Source organism: Anser brachyrhynchus (genome assembly GCF_964034855.1).
Source record: "Anser brachyrhynchus genome assembly, chromosome: 19".
Taxonomy (NCBI): Eukaryota; Metazoa; Chordata; class Aves; order Anseriformes; family Anatidae; genus Anser; species Anser brachyrhynchus.
The window spans coordinates 6,479,885-6,499,552 of record NC_137712.1 but is presented as its reverse complement, the minus strand read 5'-3'; the positions used below and the strand labels follow the sequence as shown (position 1 = coordinate 6,499,552).

Here is a 19,668-nt window from a genome sequence, read left to right as displayed (position 1 = left end):
AGCCCTTCAGCAGGAACCGCTGGGAGCGGGACTCGCTGCGGGGCCATGCTGCGGGGCCGCTGGCTGCTGCCCGGGGCCTCCCTGGCTCTGGGCGCGGGGCTGGGAGCAGCGCTCACCACCCTCTGGCAGCGCCGTGAGGGCAATGCGGAGGAGGTGGCGGGGCTGCTGGGCCGCGTGCCCGTGCTGCCCGCGGTGCAGGCAGCAGCAGCAGCAGCAGGCCCACCGGCGGTCACCGGGTCCGGCAGGGTCGAGCTGACCAAGTACGGCCTGCCCGGGTTGGCGCAGCTGCGGAGCCGCGAGTCCTACGTGCTGTGCTACGACCCGCGGAGCCGCAGCGCGCTCTGGGTGATCGAGCAGCTCAACCGGGAGACGCTCAGCGGAGCCTCCGACCGCGCCGCCTGCGACTTCCAGGAGGACGACTCGGTGCACGAGTACCACCGCGCCACCAACGCCGACTACCGCGGCAGCGGCTTCGACCGCGGTCACCTGGCGGCTGCCGCCAACCACAAGTGGAGCCAGAAGGCCATGCGGGACACCTTCTACCTCAGCAACGTCGCCCCTCAGGTAGGTCTCGGCCCCCGGGGTGCTGCTGCTAAAAGCCTGGAGCAGCTCTGGCAGAGAGGGGCTGAGGTGACCGCGTTCCCTCGGGGTGGGGGGGGTTCAAAGAATCACTGAATATATTCAGTTAAAAGGGACCCACAAGGATCATTGTGTCCAGCTCCTGACTCCACACAGGGCAACTTAAGAGTTAAATGATGTATCTAAGGGGTGATGATAACGTTGGCCCCAAGAGCTTCTGCAAACAGGCACAAAGGTGGTCCTCGGTAAGGACCTGCCTGGGTGCTTCTAGCCCTGGGAGGGACCCCAGTCAGCGCAGCGTGCTGCGGGTGGACAAATGCTTACAGAGGCTGCAGTCTGAGGCTCGTGGGTTCTGCTGCTGGCTGTGCAAAGCAGGATCTCTGTACGCAGCTTCCAGAGTGCAGGTGACAGTAGTGACCTTGGCTTGTAGTGCCCCCAAGCACTCCAGAAGTGTTAGAGAAAGGTGGATGTTGTTATGAGGAAAACTGAGCAAGGAGGAAGTGCCCTGGTGACTAACTCTACTGTCCGTGTCCACTCGTGTTTTCAGGTTCCTCATTTAAACCAAAATGCCTGGAATAACCTTGAGAAGTACAGCAGGAGCTTGGCAAGGAACAACAAGAATGTCTATGTCTGCACAGGACCTCTTTACCTGCCCAGGTAAACACGAGGACCCGGCTGGGACCACACTCGAGTGATGTCGTGCTGGGAAGGTAAAGCAGGCCGAGGGCTTGCAGCCTCCAGCTGCTCGAAAACAGGAGCGATCTGCCAAGAGCCCCTTCAGTAGGTGAGACCAGCAGCGTGCAGAGTTTCTGCAGAATGGTGATTTCTTGGGGTTAGGTTCCCATTCAGTCAGTTATTTTGGGAATGCCTAGGGCGGGTTTCTTGAGATACAAGGTAACCTGGTGACTTTTGTTTGCAGTTCTTCCTAATGTAGCAGCATTAAATTAACAGAGTAGACTGCAGAACCCCTCCCTGCAGGATAAAGCTCCCAGGTTTCATTTCATGGACTGTTTGTTCACCTAAGAGCGTGACGTTATCTGCAGGGATATTTGTGTAGGACTGTGAAAAGCAGTTCTCACAATCTGGGATCTTTTCACAGCAAGAAATAGCTTGGAAAGGCCGTTAAAGGAGAGACAGTGGGGCAGGGATCTGGGGTGACCAGACCCCGTGTAAAACTCAGCCTCACCATGTCACCCAGCCTCTGTTACAGCAACATCTGTACGGCAGAAGCAAGGCTGCTCCCTGCCATGCTGTGCAGTGGGGGCTCTCTTAGGGTGGTGGTGGAGGGCTGAGGGATGGAGGAGGCACCAGACTGGGGGATAATGTGGGACGTTGCTGTTGGTGCAGGATGGAGGCTGATGGGAAGATGTACGTCAAGTACCAAGTGATTGGGAAGAACAACGTGGCCGTCCCCACCCATTTCTTCAAGGTGCTCATCCTGGAAAAGGAGAGCGGGGAGATTGAGCTGCGCTCCTACGTGATGCCCAACAGCCCCGTGGATGAGAACATCCCACTTGAACGGTTCCTGGTTCCCATCGAGAGCATTGAGCGAGCCTCAGGGCTCCTCTTCGTCCCCAACATCTTGAAGAGAACAAGTAACTTGAAAGCCATCACAGCTGGAAACAAGCGTTGAACCCTGACTAAGGAAATCCAGGTATCCTCTGGAAGGGACTGACAGCAGTAGTTCACAATACTTCCTTGAGCAATTTTAAATGCAGGGACTAAGAATCAAAGCAGTGCTTCCTTCAGCCCTTTCCCATTTCATGTAACAGTGAAACACGTGCAAAGCATGTCTCAGGGGCAGGTTGCATGGAAGGTTCCTGGGCAGTTCCTGGGCACTTGACAAGTAGTAGTTCTCTAGGATTTGCCCCTAAGCTGCAGTACCTGTGCGTACTCCTGTAACTCCTTTTGTGTGTGGCTCTTAAAACACAAAGGGAAGTTACTTAATTTCTGTATTGAGCAGGGAAGGACAGCGGCAAGACGGGTACAGGGAGAGGTCCTTGCCTTTCTATGTCCAAAGGGCTGTGTAATTGTTTTATTTCGGAAGTTGGTTTTAGCAGTAAAGCTTTGAAAATCCGAAGTATGGATTGTTTCTTATCTGCTCTTACAGAAGTCCCTGAATAACTCGGCAGGAAAGGGGAAGGGCAAAGCCAGCTTCTCCAGCTGCTTTCCTCTTTGAGCCAAACTGTAACGAGGTATGGTGGTGACGTGCTTTAGCATCACAGAACAGCTTGGGGTGGAAGGGATCTTAAAGATCATCCAGTTAGCTCAGAGCCAAGTGAAGCTCCAGCCCTTCCTGCCATGGGGAAGGAGGAAGCCTTTGAGTTAGAGGGGGGCTGGGGAGTCAGGCTAGCTGTGTGATGGGAACAGCTGCTTGGCATAAGGATTAAATTCCTTCCTTCAAGGCTGAAGGCCACAGGTCTGCAAGGGCACTGAGTGCCCATCTTTGTCACAAACATTCACACACAGACTCCAAGGCAGCTGAGGTTTGGTACTGTTTTATTCCCCACCTGAGACATCTGAATTGCCGAGACTCAGTTTGCTGCCAGGCTTGTCCCAAGCTGCTGCGAGGCAGCGACCTGCTCTTGGCTGGATGCTGCAGGTGGAAGGGCCCAGACTTGCTGGTCCCAGCAGAAGCCGGACACTCGGTTGAGCAGTGCTGCCAGCTTTGGTCAGGTGTCTTCAGCTTCCCCCAGGCTTATCGCTCCAGGAGCTTGGCAGGGCTTCCCTGCGTCTGAATAGCAAAGGGCTCTTCCTTGAGGCAGTCCAAAGTGGACAAGGTCGGTGGTTTTCCTTCCCTCAGCTGTCAGTGGGTGTCTTCACAGCCTCCTCGATGCGAGGTCTCAGTGCAGACAGAGAGATCAGCAGCGCCTCCTGGAACAGACCCGTGCAGTCAGAACTGCTGTCCCTGGCAAGGGACCCCTGGGCAAGCCAGGGGCTGTTTGAGGCATCACTGGGGGAATGACGCTGCCTGGCTGTACGCATCACTGCCAGAGGCAGGAAGGCAGCGCTGCTCTGTGTGCGCAGGCACCGCACCCGCTGCACCGTTAGCCACCTGTCCTACCTCTGTTCGGATGGTTCGGCTGCCTTGGCTGGGACAAGTGTTCAGGTAGAAGTCAAACAGAAGGCTGGGGTCAGTGACCTCCAGGTTTGCATCTGCATCAACCCCAGCTTCTAAGCCCTGAAGACCTCCAAACACGACAAGGGCGTGCCTAGGGGACAGCACAGGGACAGGGTTAGAAGGGAGAACAGCTAAAACCATCGTACCGAGGCAGGTGTTCCGAGTGCAGGGGAGGTCTGAGTGGGCTGAGGATGTGCAACACAAACCTAAAGGAGGGGAGAGTGACCTGGTCCACAGAACTGCCCCGCTCTGAGGTCCCAACAGAGAGATCGTAGCCTTCCTTGAATGGACACTCCGAGAAGACAGCACCTGGGAAACAAACACAGGATGTGGTTATCAGCGTGGTGCTCCTCACCCCTGCTGCCTTCTGGGCAGGGTCAGACACTCCACAGGTGACTGGTGGCAGCAGAAAGAAGTGATTTCCAGCATCGCTAACACATCAGAAGACTGATCCCTCTTCCTGCCTAATTCCCTTGCTGCAGGAATCTCCTGGCACTCAGCTGCATCACCTCAAACAGGTACCAGGAGCCATGGAAAATCAAAATATGATTTTCCTAGGAGATACAATCTCTCAGATGACAGTGGAAAAGGATTTTGCAGGGCTCGTGTGCTCAAAAGTCACTGCAGGCTTAGATGTGAATGAGTGGGAGGTAGTTACCACAAATGGAGATGGAAAGTACCAGCTCTCGTCAGCTGCTACGATGCACGCGTTTGGAAAAATGGTGAGTGTGAAAGTAGAGGGCCAAGTACTGGTGGGTGAGTGGGGCAGTTCACACTTGTAGCTTTATCCCTCAAATTTGATTGTTTTGTGACTGCTAGCTGCATAGGGTGTACGCTGCCTTTGAGACAAAACTAGAATTTTAAGGAACACACATTAACATGTTACAGATGTGCAGCCTGAAGTTGCTGTGGAAGCCCAGGCAGGATTAAGCTCCTTCTGCACAGCAGAAAGCAAAGAACGCCCCCAAATACTTACTGAGGCAGGAGGCAAGGCGGACGCTGTAACCCCAGTACAAGCCTGACACCGTCCGAGGGTGGTGTGAGGACACCACGATGCCCTTCCGCACTTTTGCTTCTGAAAGGGAAGCAAAGAGATTAACAACCCCCGTGACGTCCTGTTGAGAGCTGAACTTGACCAGCCACATACTGAGGTTTCTCCTGTGGCAAGGCGCTGACTCACTGCACAACCAAGAGCCTCCCTTCTGAGTGCATTCTGGAAGGTGTGAGCGTGCTTGGGCTACTTACTGCTGGTCGAAGAGCGGACAGGTCCTTCCAATACACTAGGGAGCTATGTAAGGGTGTTACTACACTGTGTGTGTGTAGTGAAGAGAATCAGGAGCTACTGGCTATCTTCAAATGTTGGTAATCTGAAGGCTGTCATACAGAAGGACTAACTCTGGCAGGAGTAAAGTCTGCAGATGCTAGCGCAGCAGCAGATTACCTGGATTCTGTGGTTCCTGCAGGCGCACCGTCACTCGCAGCCCGGGCTGCAGCTGTCTGTCAATCTGTACCTCCTGCAGGGACAGTCACCAGCAGTGTCAAGACAGTCTGGAGGTACTGGGGAAGGTGGGGAGGGAGGGAATCCTCTGAAGAAGGGGGGCATATTCTGACCTGGAGCTGGAATGAGGAGCTCTGCAATCAGGGGCAGCACGTTGCATGCCGTGCAGAGCAGGCTCAGGGTGGTTGGGTCACCAGCCTGACACTTACTGTGCTGCTCAGAGGTTCCAACTCAGCAGCAAAGCAATGACGTGCTGGTAGGGCAGGCCAGAACTCGGGAAGTTACAAACATAAACTGGCCAGAAGGGACAGGATAGCACCAGCACTAACCCCCATTACCAGCCTGCTGTGAAGCAGGATGTTCAGAAACCGAGCAGTGCTTGTACCCACCACGCCTGCTTCAGATCTGCCAGCGACAGGATGAGTCGTTTTACCCACAGACGTACCTTCCTCATCCCACAGTTGACAAAAGAGCCTCTGCCTGGTTTACTTGGCCGGTCCAACACCACGCCTTCTCGGTACTCCGAGTCCTCATCCATCCGCATGTGGTGAGGGCTGTCCAGGGGGTTGAGGAGCCCTGGAACAGTGCACAGGATGGAGGTAAGGATAGGACACAAACTGCAGGAACGTGTGTAAGTACGGCTGCTCTGCTGCCCCCTCCCTCTGTGGTCCAGTGGAGCACAGCACCTCATCCCCACTCTAAGGTGGGGAAAAGTTCTTAAGCTCTGTGCATCCCGTGCAAAATGAGAGCCAGAGCTGAGGAAGGGGGAGCCAACAGCATGGGACACAGACAACTGAATCATTACCTGCAAACTGCAGATCTCCGTGTTTTGGAAAAAAGGATTTCCTCAAGTACCTATTATCAGAGAAGGTTTAAATATGAAAACAATTGTTTCTAAGAAATCTGGGCCTCAGCTCTAGCTTTGTACTGACTCAAAAGGAGCTGAGTACAGAGCATGATTAACTCTCCCAAGTCCCTGCTGTTGTTTCACTTAAACTCCTGAATCAGACATGAAATGATCAGATCCTGTGTTCATGCATGATCATGCAATATAAACAGTTTATATTGCTTCTGGAGCCCACACTATGAGGTACCCATGCAAATCATCAGCTGGTAGCCAGTTCTAATACTCATCTGACACAGTCTGGCTGCAGTGGACTTACTGAGGGCACTCCAGGTACTGCAGGATCCGAGCCAACTGCACGCAAGCCTTGCCTTTCTTTCCAATTCCTTCAAATTCTCCCTCCACACTCCTAAAAGAGAAAGAGAGCAGTCTGTAAACACCGTATGGGACTGCAAAGCAACAAGGTCTTGGTCCTCTGGAGATCTGACCATTTCTCCTTAATCTGAATAGAAGCGGCCTCCCCCATCAACCCTAAAAGAACTAGGAAACCTTCTCCTGCTGCTTTGTTCCGCCCATGCTGGCATAAATGATCCTAGTTTCCAAGGCAGTTAAGTGAACACCTGTGCCCAGTACAGGGCTCCCTGTAGTGCTAGTGTTTATGAGAGATTCAAACGCTTGCAGTACAAACAGTTCTCTCCTGGTCTCAGCTAAAGAAAAGATTGAAGGAACAGAAAGCACAAAAGAAACGTTTCCTGCAGCACAAAATAGCTCATCCTTACTTTGCGTCTTCTCCATACTCGTCAAACACCACGATCTCATCCACGCAGAAGATGGCACAGGCTCGGGCAATCTGTCCAGCGAGGTAGGTCCGCAGCTCCAGCGACTGGGCGTTGTTGAGGATGGAGCCCGGCAGGGCGACGCTCAGCGTGTAGTGCCGCCCTGGGGAACAGAGCGCCGTCAGGCCTGACGGCTGCGCACGGGGCGCTTTTCTCCCACCAGTTGGTGAAGTACAGAAACTTCAGCTGCAGGAGAGGCGGGAGAAAAACGCAACCTCTGCTTCTCAGATTTTAACGAGGGGTTTTCTGTTAATAAAGGCCTGTCGTGCGGTGCCCGTTGCGTTGTGTTTGTGCCTGTCAGTGCACGTGGGCCGACTACTAGCAGACCTACGAAGATGACCGTCCCCTTCCTGACGGATCCCCGGGTTATCTGCCTTCTCCCAGCCCCTCCCCGGGCTCCCAGCACACCACCTCTGTCCTCCTTCTGCTCCTCCTCCCGCGCTTGCTCCGCCTCCTTTTCCGCCAGCTCCCTCATGCGCTGCTTCTCCAGCTTCTTCAGCAGCTTCAGCTCCTTCCATTTCTTCTTCTCCGCCTTCCCTGGGGCGCACAAAACCCCGGACGCCACCAAGCCGTCAGCACAAGGCGCCGAGAGCCGGGCCCCCAGGGCGGCTGCAGCCCGCCCCCTGCCCCTGCCCGGCCCCGGCCTTACTCTCCTGCTTCCAGCGCCGCCAGTCCACCCTCCTCTCCTCAGCCTGCGGAGATGGGGGCCGTCAGGGGGCCGTCAGGGGGCCGCCGGGCTCCCCTCATGGCTCCCCCCCCCCCCCGGGACTCCCCTCAGGGCCGCCCGCCCCTGCCGCCCCCCCCCCACCTCTCGGGGCCGCTTGGCCGCGCCGCCGTCCGCCATCTTGTGCGCGCTGCCCGGCCCCGCCGTGATTGGCCGGTGCCCGCCCTAAGTGGGCGGGGCGTGGTGTCACGCGAGCCAATGGCCGGGCAAAGGGGCGGGGCTAGGAGGGGGGTTTAAATCGCCTGCGCGGCCTGTTAAGCTAAGCAGGGGTTGCTCTGTCCTGGGGGTGGATGGGTGACAAAAGGCGTGCGGCAGCTTCTCCAGGGAGGCGGGGGTTAGATCCGGATCTCTGCGCCTGGGGGCGTTTGCAGGAGCTGTGCGTGCCTGGGGGGGATGTGGGGGTGATCCCTGCCTCTTGTGGGGGTGATCCCTCCCTCTTGTGGGGTGTGTCACAGCCTAGAGTAAGAGCCCACGCAGCTGGGGATGTTGTGAGTTGTGCTAATAAACAAATCTCTCAGCTCTTTGTCTGCTTTTGAAGGCCGTGGGTCCCCCAGCACCTGCCCGTGTGTGGGTGCGAGAGCAGCACCCTCACCTCGGGCTGCGGCCGGCAGGTGAGACGGGGCACCTCGTGTGGGCTGGAGGTCAGCGTCTGCCTGCTTCCCACAGGTTGGTGCTGCTCCCAGCAGGAATTGGTGCTGGGAGCTCCCCGCTCCCAGCCCAACGCAGGACACCCCCAGGGCTGCAGCCACCATCCTGGCAGGACGAAGGGCTGCCACCATGGGACGTGACGCAAAGCAGACCGCACAGGGGGTGGACAGCAGCTCCCCAGGAGATCTGCGTCAGCCCCATAATCATTAGAGACATTTACTCTTCAGTAATTGCAATAATTCAGCTTTAATAATTTAACCACTACAAATATTTATCCCGCATTCTGTTGCGCGTAATTCCTGCACGATTTATGACTATTTTACATCCTTATCCAGCCTGAAATCAAGAATGACGCAAGAATTACCTGCCCAAATGCTGCTCGTGTTGCCCCACCAGCCCGGCAGCAGCCGTGCCCTACCTCCCTGGCCGCCACGTGCTCTTGTCAGAGGCTGGGGTTTGGTTTTGCAGCCTGGGGGTGCCACCAAGCCCTGACAAAGTCCTAAGGGCAGCGTGGGGCTGCACGGGGAAGGCTTAGCAATAGTCAAGGGCAGATGGTTCCTGAACCTGTGGTCACCTTCCGCAGAGATGTGCAGAAAAGCCAAAGGGATTATTGCTAATTATGGGAAACAACACCTTCCTGCGTGTAATTTTCAGGGTCAGAGGAATCAACCTGCTGATGGGCAGCGATGCCACATTCACGTGGGGAACGTGGGTGCTGGTGGAAACGCTGTCCTGAGCCCTGCGGTACACGAGCGGGGATGTGGAGCAGGACAAACCACACCAACCCCAGCATGGCCCTGAAGGTAGGTCCTGAAACACCTTTTCAGAATGTGGTGGTGGAGCCATCCTTACCTCGTGTCTTGCTGGACGCATCCCAGAACTGATTAGTGAAGTCTTTAAAGATGAGAAGAAGTAATACTGAACGCTGAGCCACACCAGAAGGCTCGCTTCTTGCAAGAAACGGTGCATTCATTTCACAGTGACAGCAAAGCCCCTTAAACCGTGGGCCTGGCAAACCTCTTACCCGTTTGACAAAAAATGTGGTTGAAGGCACAAAAATAAGGACGTAGCATAGTTTGTAGCCAAGCAAAGGAAGAAGAAGAGCGATCGTGGCAGGTGACGACAAAGGAGAGCCTGGTTCCCTCCCCAGTGCCTTCAGGGAGTAGTTTTCTCCAGTTTCCATTTTTGCAATATGTCATCTGCTGCCTTCAGTGTGGCTTCCTCCTAAACAAACACCCAAGGTTTGGTTCGTGGCTCCAGCCACGTCCCCCTTCCCCTCACCGAGTTGTTTTCACAATAAAATCCCATTCTCGTTCTGTGTTCGGTGTGACTCGGGCACAGCCCAATCTGGGGCAGGCAGCGTGCCCTGGGCAGCTGAATGTGCACTCAGGGGACCCCCAGCTCTAACCAAGAAAGGTGGGACCCCGACAGGGCAGCACCAGCACCTCCGGCCCCAGCTCCGTTCGTGTGTCTGCAGGAGGGGCTCGGGCCGGCTGGACCCAGCCGCGGTGCCGTGCTCGGGCTCTAGTGCCCAAGGCGCTGCGTGTTTCTTGGCATTTGTCTCACCACGCAGCCCCAGTTATTACCCCCAACCTCACCTCGCCACAGGGCTCACCTTTGCGAAGCAGAAGCGGATGAAGGAGTTGTAGTTGTTCTTGTGGGGCCCGCAGTAGAAAGCGGAGAGCGGGATGGCCGCAAGTCCCTGGGGAGGGAAAGGCATGGAGCTGAGGTTAGCGCCTTGGGGACGTTTCCCAGCGTGGGCGAAGCTGTCACCTAGTGCTCGCAAGTCTCACGGACGGGCTCACAAGTGCCTTTGGTGCTCTGCGTGCCCTGCTTGAGCTCACCACGGGGCTTGAGGCCAGCTGCTGACAGACGCCTCAAATGTGTCCCTGGCCCTGGGTTGCTGGACCCATGCACGTCCTCAGGAGAGCCCCAGCCCTGGCTGGTGCTACCATGGACTTAAGCAATGCCCTGGCTTCTTCCACACTAAAACCGGGTCTGGATGGGGACGTTGCCCACTGGTGGTATTGCCACCACTGCTGGCTCTGACGAGCACAGCCAGCAGGGAGGGCACAAACACACCATGGTAAATGCGGTGGAAAAGGGCAGATGCATTTACCTTGTTCTTCACCATCCACTTTGCAAATCTGGAGTCGTAGGGCTCGTCAGAGTTGGGGACATCAGGGACATCGGATTCTGCGGGAGGAGCAGTGCAGAGGCTGTGGCTGGGTGGGTGCCTCAGCCAAGCCCCAAACCCGTGGCCTCTGGGAGCTCAGATGGGAAGCGCGGCGCGGTCCCTCCCCTCGTTGGATGTTGTTTGTGCAGGTTCCTGTCCCCGCTGGTGGGACCGGGCCGAGCTGATCCCCGAACTCAGCCCTGCCCGAGCAGCACCGCAGCTGCACAACTCACTGAACTCGGAGATGTCTGCCACCAAGAAGTAGGTGCCCTCGGGGATGATGGGTTTCATCCCCACCGCGACCAGGCTCTGGACCAGCTGGTCTCGCTTCTGCTGCATCTCCTTGGGCAGCTGGACAAAGTAGCTGTCTGGCTTCCCGTAGCGCTCAAACTCCCTCTGGAAACCCTGAGCCACGACTTCCTATGAGGGGAGAGGATCCAAAGGCTGGTGGGAAGACGGCCAAGGCTGCTTTGGGAATTGCAGGGCTGGTGGCAGGGAGCTGCTTTACCTGTGCGGCCGTGGCGCAGTGGTACACCGAGTTCTGGTGCATGGTGCGCAGGTGCTGCAGCAGCCGGTTGGGTCCCACGGTCCAGCCCACCTGTGGCCGGGAGAGGAGGAGGAAGGTGCTAAGTCTTTGGTACCTCCTCATGTTCTGCTTTATTGCAAAGGGATGGGGATGGGGAGACAAAGAGGTGTTGCGTGGGGGCACTCACCTTCCATCCAGTGACACTGAAGGTTTTCCCAGCGCTCCCGATGCTCACCGTGCGGTCCCACATCCCTCGCAAGCTGGCTGGCAATGAAACGAGAGAGAAACACTGATGGCAGAGCTCAGCACGCTCCCTCCAATGGGGTGACTGCATGTTACTGCAACAGGAAGAACAGGCCTCTGAAGTCATGTTGAAATGGATGTCCCAAAACTAGAGACACCGAGAAAATGGTAGTTTTGTACAGAAAGGGCAAAAATCCAGTTTCACTGGAGCCAAAGGGTTCTTTGCTCCAGATCTCATGCTGTGAAACCAGCTCTGTTTCCTCCAGCTGGTTCTGGAAGTCAGGGCTTCAGTTTAAGACCTGGTGTGGATGCTGAGTTTGGAGTGCAGCAAGACATGTGTGCCAGGGGTCCCCCGTTAAATCCCCAGTTCCTTCCCCAGAAGATGTCCAGGCTCGGCCAAGCCCTCCTCCATACCGATGCGGACGTGCTCCTTCCCGTCGTAGACCAGCCACTCGTACACCTCATCGCTGATGCACAGGGCGTCGTGCTTCACGCACAGGTCTGCAATGAGCTCCAGCTCCTCTCGGCTGAACACCTGCAGCAGGCAGGGAGCAGAGCTAAGACACAGCAGGAGCATCTCTGAGCCCTGCCGTGCACCCTTGGCTGCACCATCTCCTGAGCCAGGACAGGACAAAAGCACTGCTGGCACACAAGATGAGGCTTCAAAATGCCAGCAGAGCACAGCAGTGGTGCTCCCACAACTCCCATTCCCCCTGCGTGCCAGGAAGGTGGAGTTGGTGCCACAGCGCAGCCATGGCTGGGCGAGCTGTAGCACCCCAGCTGCTCTCGGGGCTGTCCACAGCGAGGCCAGAGGCGTTACCTTGCCCAGAGGGTTGTTGGGTGAGTTCAGGACGATGGCTTTTGTCCGTTCACTGAATTTAGAAGCCAGTTCAGCGGGGTCCAGCTGCCAGTCTGCACTAGACATCAATTTTCCATCTTTTGGAGCTTTCTAGAGAGAACAGAGGGGAACCTCAGCTTGCTTTGCTGCCTCTACGCTTTGCTTAGGGGTCACCGTGCTACAAATCCTCTTCTCTTCTCAATGGCTCTGCTCTGACCCACTCACCGGTCTCAGCGGGATGAACACGGGTGTCCCACCAGCCATTTTCACCATCGGCTCATAGCAGTCGAAGAAGGGCTCAATGATTATCACCTGGAAGAGAGGGGCATGGCAGCAGCCTCCCGGCCCTGCTCAGAGCTACCTGAGGGCCGCACAGAGCAATGGGAGGGTCCTGGGTTACCTCATCGCCTTCATCAACGAAAGCCTGGAAGCAGCAGAAGAGGGCCTGGTACGCCCCTACAGTCACCATCACGTTGGTCATAGGATCCAGCTCTCGTCCGAGCAGCTTCCCAAAAAGCTGGGCTAGGATCTTCACCAGAGGCGGGTGGCCCTGTGGGGTGAGAGGAGTGGGTGAGGGCTGGGTGGTGGAAGCCTCCTGAACCAGGGATGAGCCCTTCGGATGGCTCTGGGCAGCCAAGTGCCCTGTGTTGGGTTTCCCTGCCATGATGGCTCTGCCTCACATATGTGGGTGCCTCGTGCTGTGGGATTTTGGCAACAAACCCCACATCCACCGGACCCCTGCACTTGTGTCCAATGTGTCCCTGCAGCAGAACAGGGGCATGATCCTGCCTGGAAATAATTCCCTTTGGTTGTTGTTGTTGTTGTTTTTTGTTTGTTTGTTTGTTTTCTTTTTCTTTGCAGGGCACCCCAGCTATTGCCAGCTCTGTCACTGCAACTGCAGGTGACAAAAATCCTGTTTAAACAAGTGCAACTTCTCCCTGCCCAGCCAGCACTGCCGGATGGGCACTTCTGCAATGGCAAAGCAGGATCTGACCCTCCTGGAAAGAAGACGGGGGCAAAGACGGAAGCTGTTGCAAGGAGATGTCTCCATCATCCCCAGCAAATCTGGATGGCTCTGCCCACCCACCGCAGCAGCTGGGGGGTCCCGGCCCGTGCGCCCAGCCGAGGTGTGCGTTGCTTGGGTTGCCTGAGCTTGTTCAAGCCCTGGCCCACCTGGGGCAGGGCTCAGGGGTACCGCCTAGCAGGGGGGCTGTCCACGCACAAAGGCACGGGTGTACTGGTGCAGCATGTGCTTCTCCCCGCTGAGGGCTCTGGTGAACGCTTCCTTCAAGAAGTCCGGTGGGGGGAAGTCGGGGAAGCCCTGGCCCAGGTTCACCGTGGAGTAGGTGGCAGCCAGTTTTACAAATTCCACCCTGGAGAGAGGGAAGGGAGAGAAGGACAAGCATGACAGAGGGTCTGGCCAGCCTGCTGGCACCAGCTCTGCTTGGTGGCGTCACTTTGGCAGGGAGCGAGGTGGGTGGACAGGACAGGCTGGGGGAGCAGCTCCCACAGCAGGGCCGGTTTCTGCCCCATCCTCACTGCTTGCACCAGGCACAGGGCGTTTCAGACCAGTTTCAATTAAAACCGAGCCAGGCACTATTGCACTGGGAAGGGTTTTAGCTTTTTTTGAAGGACACAGCAGTTGCGCTGCCTGGGTGCGCGGTCACGGCTGAAGCCACGCACCACTTCTGATCAGACCAGACTGAGCAGGAGAGGTCTCGGAGGCTTTCAAGCTGAGGCCAGTTCTAGAAAAATTAGTGACCAGGCACCGTGAAGGCCTCTGCAGGGGATAAGACAGGCTGAACTCAGCGCTCGTCTCACCCACGGACTGGCTTATTGGCACTTTGTAGCTCAAAGCTAGGCAGAGCAGGGCACAGCTCATTTAACCCGTGTTCAAGCACGCAGTGTTCCCAATGCCGCAGCTCCTGGCAGGCTGGGGGCAGAGCTAGCAGCACCTCTTTGCCTGCCTCCCTGCTGCCAGTGCCCTAGGCTGGGCTTGAAGCTGATGCTGAGCTGGAGCCAGTGTGCTGCGACTGCTCGGCTCAGGTTTGGGTGCTGCTGCCGACCGCCTTCCCTTGGGACAGCAAGGAGCTGATGCTGCAAAGCACGAGCAGCAGGTACGCAGCTGAGCTGGTGTAAAGCCTCCGGGGACAAAATCACCCCAATGCGTTTCCTGAACAAATGCAAAGTAGCCAAGCGAGGTGCTGCTCCGTGCCGTGCAACCGCAGCGGTTTCTGTCTGATGTTGGGCTGCCTAAAACCACATCTACCACCGGGGTAAACCAGGAGCTGCCCAGTAGCAGCTTAACTCACCAGATATTCTTATCGACCCCCTCCAGCCTCCGAGCTTGCACTGGCCTTGACATTTTTGCCTGCGAAGAGAAGGAGAGCTTGGAGCTTCCACTCGTGGCGGGGGGGACGTGCCCTCTGCAGGAGGGGTGCCCCCAGCAGAAGGTGTGTGCTCCTGCGTGGCTTCGCCGCCTCTGCTGGCCGACCTCAGTGCTTCAATGCTGACACAGCAGCTTCTGGAAGAAGATTCAGACACTTTTTTGGAGAGATCAGACAGATGAGGGGTGGCAGAGGAAGATGTTTCGTTTCTGAGTTTCAGAAAGAAAACAGCTGAACAGATGAGGTGTGAGTACCTCACTGGGGCACTAGCAATACCTTGTACCTTGTTTGCAGTTGGAATAAATCGTGCGTCAAATGAGCTCGGCCAGGCTCTAAGAGCCAGGCCAATAACCCCAGACCTCAGGCTTTTGCTTTCCCATAGCCCCTCTTTTCAGAAGGAGCTCTTTGTTCCCTACAGGCCACAACCCCCCCCCTTTTTCTAAAAGAACAAACATTTTTATTCCACACCACCCTGAAGAGCGGCAGGAATAGCGTTTGCTCCTTTGTCCTGCTGGAGCCCGCGGCTGCTCTAGAGCCTAAATTAAATGCTGGTAAATTCTGCACCTAAAATTCACAACAAAAGCAGGCAGCAGCTGAGTGCAGGCAGGAGGGGAGCACAGCACACACACGGCAGTCTGGCGTACGGAGACACCGAGGGACCGCTTGCCTGATCGGTGCCTATGCCCACGTGCATCGTGGCTGAGGGGGTTGGAAGAGGGGCAGTAGGGAGCATGCAGAGCAAAATCGTCCTTCCCGTTGGATGAGCACGGCAGGAGGAAGTCTGATGTGCTTGATGGGGAGTTTATCGCGAGGACGATGAAAAGCAACAGAGGCAGAATTTAGTAACTTAGCAGTGCAGGAGAAAAGGCAACCAGACAGCGAGGGGGCTGGAGACAGGACACAAAGGATACTCAGTGCACCAAGCAAAGCCTGCGTGGGGATGGAGGAGGGCGTCTGCGAAGCAATGAGCCAAGAAAATGATCGTCCCCACAGCAAGCAAAACACAAACAGGGATGAGGAGGGCACATGCGAGCAGCTGAGGGGTGAGATGTGGAGCTGGGATATGTGAGGACAGGGTCTGCGTGCTGGGATGGTGGGGTTACGGTGTCCCCCCCACTCGTAACTCCCCACTTACCTGCTTGCCGCCGCCCTTCCCACAAGGCTGTACCAGCGTTTGAGTACTGCCCCAACAATAGTTTGTGTCCCTGGATTTTTTTATGCAGCTTCAGCCCTCGCTAGGGATTTTTGCAAATAAATCACAAGGAATCCCGAGTTTCAGAGGGCAGCGGGTGGACTCTGCGCTCCCCCGCGGTGCTGGGCAGGCGGCCAAGGGTGAGCAGGAGTCACTGCCTCCCCAGCTGTAGGGGAGCCCCACGCATCTCCCCCAGCCCCCTTCTTTGCCTTTTCTGCACAAGCCCATGGGCATTACAGTCAGCAAGACCCGAGGCTTGAGCTGGTTGTGGTGGGAGTAGGATTTGTGGCTTGGGATGTTAAAGATAGCTGGAGGTTAAACATTAACAGCTCCAGCGCTGTCCCCTTGTGGTGGGGCTGCTGCTGGCCCCAGCCCAGAGAATGTAACAGCTCTGAAAGGTGGCTCAGTGGGAACAAGGTGCTGAAAGCCTTGAAGTTCCCAATTTTGAGGAAAGGCCCTGCTTGCTCCAACCCTCTCAGAAGCGGCAATGACATACTTTCTTCTCCTGACTTCCCTCTGTCCCATCCCCAGCCTGCGTGACGCTGCCATGGGTGGCTGCCCACTGGGCTGGAGAGCAACGCGGGCTCAGGGCCATGTAGCCCCCAAATCCATGTCAGCCTGTTCTGCCCCCAAACCCAGTGACGTTCCTCAAGCTGCAATTTGCCAGGCAGACAACTCAGCAGCCACGGCCGTGCTCTGCACTCTACCACTGACTCCTCACTGCTCGTCATTCCCTTGCTCTGCAAGTTTCTACCTCCAGGAGGATGCTGATATTTCATTCTCCAAGTATTTTGCAACCCAAGAAGCTTTAGTCGAAGACACCTTCAGATGAGGCAATCCCACAAACAATGAGCTTTTCTCTGTGTAAAGAGTATTCTCTTGCTTGTGTGAGACGTTCCCTTTAACCAGGCTACCTGGAAATAATTGGGTTACAGCAGACATTGCATCAGGGTGACTTTTCCTGACATGCCCTATCTGCTGCCACTGCCAAGGCTCGTTCCCCAGCTCCACGCCGCTGTGGCCTGAGCCAGGGAGCAGGCTGCGGGCCAGAAGCAGTCGTGCTGGGCATTCAATACCTCGCTGGAGCAGGAGCTATATCCAGCGCCGCAATTCCTCTCCAGCAAGAAGTGACGCAGAGACGGTCCTGCTCTCCTGAGCATGCCACGGCTCCTGCTGTCTCACTCTTGTGGGCGCGGACCTGTATTTCCCCAGACACAAAGCAGAGGGATGAGAAAATCGCTCCGCGGCTGCAGGCATGAAGCAAAGGTTTCTTTTACCTGGGGACACAACGCAGGTCCAGACCCAAAGCTGTGGTTACTTCACTCTGGATAGGAAAAGGCAGCCCAGACACTTTGTGTGTTGTCACTGCAATGTCAAACAGGGCTGGGGCTGCACTTTGTGCCTATGACACACATGAAAGCAGGATCACAAGGGCAGCACCTGCAGCTTCTGCCTCCTCTCCCCCCAGTTCCACGCTACCACTGCTTTCCTCTGCACTGGGGCAGTGGTATAGACACCAGCGAGAGGGCATCCTCTGGAATCGTGTGTCCTTCATCACCTTCCCGCCTGCTTTTTCCCTGGTGTCTCTTGCCTCTGCCCTTCCTCTCCTTCACCTTCACCTGATGTGGCTGTAGCTTGGCTGCACAACTCGGGCACCCTGCCTCTCGGGGCTGGCAAGGGAAACAAGGGGCCTGGGGGGTTAATGTGCTTATGGATTTTGGTGTTTAGGTTTCCTTTAAGGCCCCAAATAAATTAATTTCTGTGCCTGATGCATCCTGTTCCTTCACCTCGGGTCCCCTCAACTATTCTACAGCACTGCCAAAGCACATGGTATTTAAGCTAAAATAAATTGCTTTGTTAGATACTTTAGATAAAAGGGGTGAGTCTGGAGGATGCATGCACCTTTATTTTCATCAGCTACAGATTAATTTACTGCTAAATTTACTGAAAAAAATAAATAATTAAAACAGGTTTGAAGATGGCCAGCACAAGGGTAGGTTCTCGGTACTGCTAGATGCCCTCCCTATCCTTACGTGCAGGCTGAGTCCCCTCTGCTTGCATTTTGTGTTATTTCTAAAAAGCAAAAAGCAGCAGCCAGCCAGTTTTACATCTCTTTGCCCAGGTAGGAAAAAACAGCATGATTTATGGAAAATGGGGCATAATATTTCTCAGGACTGTGAAATATCTGCCTCCTCCCTGTGCAGGGGACAGGTGCTGGGATGGGGGGCACTGCTTTGGGGTGCAAAGCAAGTGAGTGCCAGACTGCGGGGACTAAGCCTGCAGGTGACAAAATGAAATTGTGGCAATAAAAAGGGCTTCACTGGCTTACACCGAACTGTGGAGCGTGCTTGAGAGGTGTGCACAGGGCTCCTGCAAGGAGCTAGAGGCAGCGCTGGGCTCTGGGAGCTGCTCCCGGCAGAAGCACTGGGGCTAGGGCAGGGGGCTCTGCCTCACCTCCCCAGCCCTGGGCAATGTTTTGCAGTGGGGTCAGCCACCGGGGTGTCAAAAAGCCTGGGAAAGGCTCAGGGAGCTTCTCCCCTGGCTGAGTTTTCAGGCCGTGCCGTACCTACGCTCCCTGCAAGGAGCAGGGCAGGCGGGACGGGGCACTCAGGATTTTGGAGGAGGCAACCGAAAGGTCACCGCAGGGATCGGTCGGTCACTCACCGGCGATCTCCTCCGTCCCGGTGCTGCCCAGGCGGCCAGCCTGGCCGCTTGTGGGTGCACCCGAAGGGCTCTGGGGGACGAGGGTCCCCCTGCACCCACTGCACCACAGGAACACGGGCGAATGCAGCAGCCAACGAGCGCACACGCGTTGGCATGGGGCAGCCCCTCAGCAGGGGTGGCAGTGGGGGTAAAACCGACTTACGTCAAGCTGGGACACGCTGCATTACGCTGCAAAAGTCCGGCACGACCACCCAGGCTGCCCGCACACACATGCCGGTCTCCCCATGTACCAAAACGCTTCATCTGCAGCGGGGACTTCCTGGGAGGAGTCTCGGAAGCTGCAGGAAGGCAGAAATCGAGCTACAACACTCGGATAGAGAAGATGGTACCGGGGAAAAGGAGCTCTCGGGTCACTCCGAAGCACCAGAAAGGAGAGGGCTTTGGGGAACTGGTGCCTTCCTCGCAGTGGCTCAGAGCCAGAAGTCCCAGAGGGTCTTGGCTGCCTGAGAAAATAACGCAGCCTATTGTTCAGATGGAGCCTTGTACCTGTAACGGGGTAATTAGTGTGGCAGGGCTCTAATTACCTGCAGCATCGTCCAGCTCCTGGGCTGTGGACGGTCAGGGGGACAGAGACCAGCCTCAGAAGGGGATTTTGGCAGGTATGCAGGAACTGAACTCTCCACCAGGTGTGTGAGAGGTGACAATTGCTCAAGTGAGGCGTAGAGAGCAAATCATCTTCTCTCGGCTTCCCTTTTCCTTTTGTGACAGGGCATTACATGCCCTGGTGAATCAGGTCGTGTAGCTCTCCTGAGTAATGACTGTCTCCCTCTCTCAGTAGGAAAAAGTGAGGCACAGGGAAGGAAGCGGCTGACGTCCGCTGTGCAAAGGTTCCCGACTCCTGACACGACATCCCGCCGCCAGGCCCACAGCATCAGTGCCGTGACTAAGCGGGAGGGAATTTCTGTGCAGGCAGATGCAAACTCTTTGTTTGCTAAACTTCTGTTTAACTCAAACACTGAAACAAACAACTGGAAGGAGAGCTTTTGTTTGCTCCTGTAAGGATTTCACAACACATCCTGAGACAATCTTACAGCTCAGTCCCTCCCGCTGCCCTAATCTGGGGTTGTTTGACTCTGAGTTGAGCTCACTAGACATGCTAAACCAGCAGAAAGCCATTCTGGTAGAAAAAATGGGCAGTTTTCTGTCAGGTTCATAAGCTGAACAGGTCCAGGGCAGGGTGTGAGTGCTAAAGCCACAGCAAGGAAGTAGAGACCTGGGCAGGGCCCAGAGCAGAAGGGAATGGGGAGAAGAGGCCATGGGCAGGAGTATGAACTCTCATCCTCTTTGACAGGATTTGGCCTTTATGCTGGCTCAACTGTAACATGTAACTTC

At 55.9% G+C, this 19,668-nt stretch overlaps 3 protein-coding genes across 6 annotated transcripts; 1 reads left to right on the top strand and 2 right to left on the bottom strand.

Moving 5' to 3' along the window:
• The first annotated feature begins 36 nt into the window (after positions 1 to 36).
• ENDOG (endonuclease G) lies at positions 37 to 2,656 on the top strand. Its single transcript, XM_080562397.1, has 3 exons — positions 37 to 564; positions 1,127 to 1,236; positions 1,927 to 2,656. Exons 1-3 carry the CDS (start codon positions 46 to 48, stop codon positions 2,210 to 2,212), a joined length of 915 nt encoding a protein of 304 aa, XP_080418523.1. The 5' UTR covers positions 37 to 45; the 3' UTR covers positions 2,213 to 2,656.
• A 405-nt stretch (positions 2,657 to 3,061) lies between these two features.
• SPOUT1 (SPOUT domain containing methyltransferase 1) lies at positions 3,062 to 7,797 on the bottom strand. The gene is made up of 12 exons (XM_080562392.1): positions 7,687 to 7,797; positions 7,528 to 7,570; positions 7,290 to 7,415; positions 6,822 to 6,981; positions 6,362 to 6,451; positions 6,004 to 6,053; positions 5,644 to 5,774; positions 5,142 to 5,214; positions 4,677 to 4,775; positions 3,907 to 4,009; positions 3,644 to 3,791; positions 3,062 to 3,453 (listed from the first exon to the last, which is right to left on the bottom strand). The coding sequence occupies exons 1-12, from the start codon at positions 7,720 to 7,722 to the stop codon at positions 3,379 to 3,381; spliced, it is 1,134 nt and encodes a 377-aa protein (XP_080418518.1). The 5' UTR covers positions 7,723 to 7,797; the 3' UTR covers positions 3,062 to 3,378.
• Positions 7,798 to 8,477: 680 nt separating this feature from the next.
• On the bottom strand, positions 8,478 to 18,625 carry LOC308180523 (kynurenine--oxoglutarate transaminase 1-like). Of its 4 annotated transcripts, none has more exons than XM_080562381.1 (14): positions 18,479 to 18,625; positions 16,689 to 16,810; positions 14,346 to 14,404; positions 13,256 to 13,406; positions 12,434 to 12,583; positions 12,259 to 12,345; positions 12,016 to 12,144; positions 11,610 to 11,730; positions 11,140 to 11,216; positions 10,935 to 11,024; positions 10,660 to 10,846; positions 10,370 to 10,446; positions 9,866 to 9,952; positions 8,478 to 9,474 (listed from the first exon to the last, which is right to left on the bottom strand). In XM_080562381.1, exons 2-14 carry the CDS (start codon positions 16,770 to 16,772, stop codon positions 9,406 to 9,408), a joined length of 1,368 nt encoding a protein of 455 aa, XP_080418507.1. In that variant the 5' UTR covers positions 16,773 to 16,810; positions 18,479 to 18,625; the 3' UTR covers positions 8,478 to 9,405. The 4 variants fall into 4 exon arrangements, with proteins under 4 accessions (XP_080418507.1, XP_080418508.1, XP_080418510.1 ...); XM_080562382.1 differs by lacking the exon at positions 18,479 to 18,625 and adding an exon at positions 16,890 to 17,013; XM_080562384.1 differs by lacking the exons at positions 16,689 to 16,810; positions 18,479 to 18,625 and adding exons at positions 14,528 to 14,557; positions 15,556 to 16,572.
• Positions 18,626 to 19,668: the final 1,043 nt, after the last annotated feature.

Bases quoted from the DNA above. Each gene is read 5' to 3' on its own strand.
- ENDOG (XM_080562397.1), top strand. From the start codon at position 46: ATGCTGCGGGGCCGCTGGCTGCTGCCCGGGGCCTCCCTGGCTCTGGGC. The intron at 565-1,126 runs GTAGGTCTCGGC...TCGTGTTTTCAG, and splicing joins TCAGCAACGTCGCCCCTCAG to GTTCCTCATTTAAACCAAAA. The intron at 1,237-1,926 runs GTAAACACGAGG...CTGTTGGTGCAG, and splicing joins GGACCTCTTTACCTGCCCAG to GATGGAGGCTGATGGGAAGA.
- SPOUT1 (XM_080562392.1), bottom strand. From the start codon at position 7,722: ATGGCGGACGGCGGCGCGGCCAAGCGGCCCCGAGAG. The intron at 7,571-7,686 runs GTGGGGGGGGGG...CCATCTCCGCAG, and splicing joins CGGCCAAGCGGCCCCGAGAG to GCTGAGGAGAGGAGGGTGGA. The intron at 7,416-7,527 runs GTAAGGCCGGGG...TGTGCGCCCCAG, and splicing joins GCGGCGCTGGAAGCAGGAGA to GGAAGGCGGAGAAGAAGAAA.
- LOC308180523 (XM_080562381.1), bottom strand. From the start codon at position 16,772: ATGCTCAGGAGAGCAGGACCGTCTCTGCGTCACTTCTTGCTGGAGAGG. The intron at 14,405-16,688 runs GTATTGAATGCC...TTCTCTTCGCAG, and splicing joins ATAGCTCCTGCTCCAGCGAG to GCAAAAATGTCAAGGCCAGT. The intron at 12,346-12,433 runs GTAACCCAGGAC...CCTCTCTTCCAG, and splicing joins TCGTTGATGAAGGCGATGAG to GTGATAATCATTGAGCCCTT.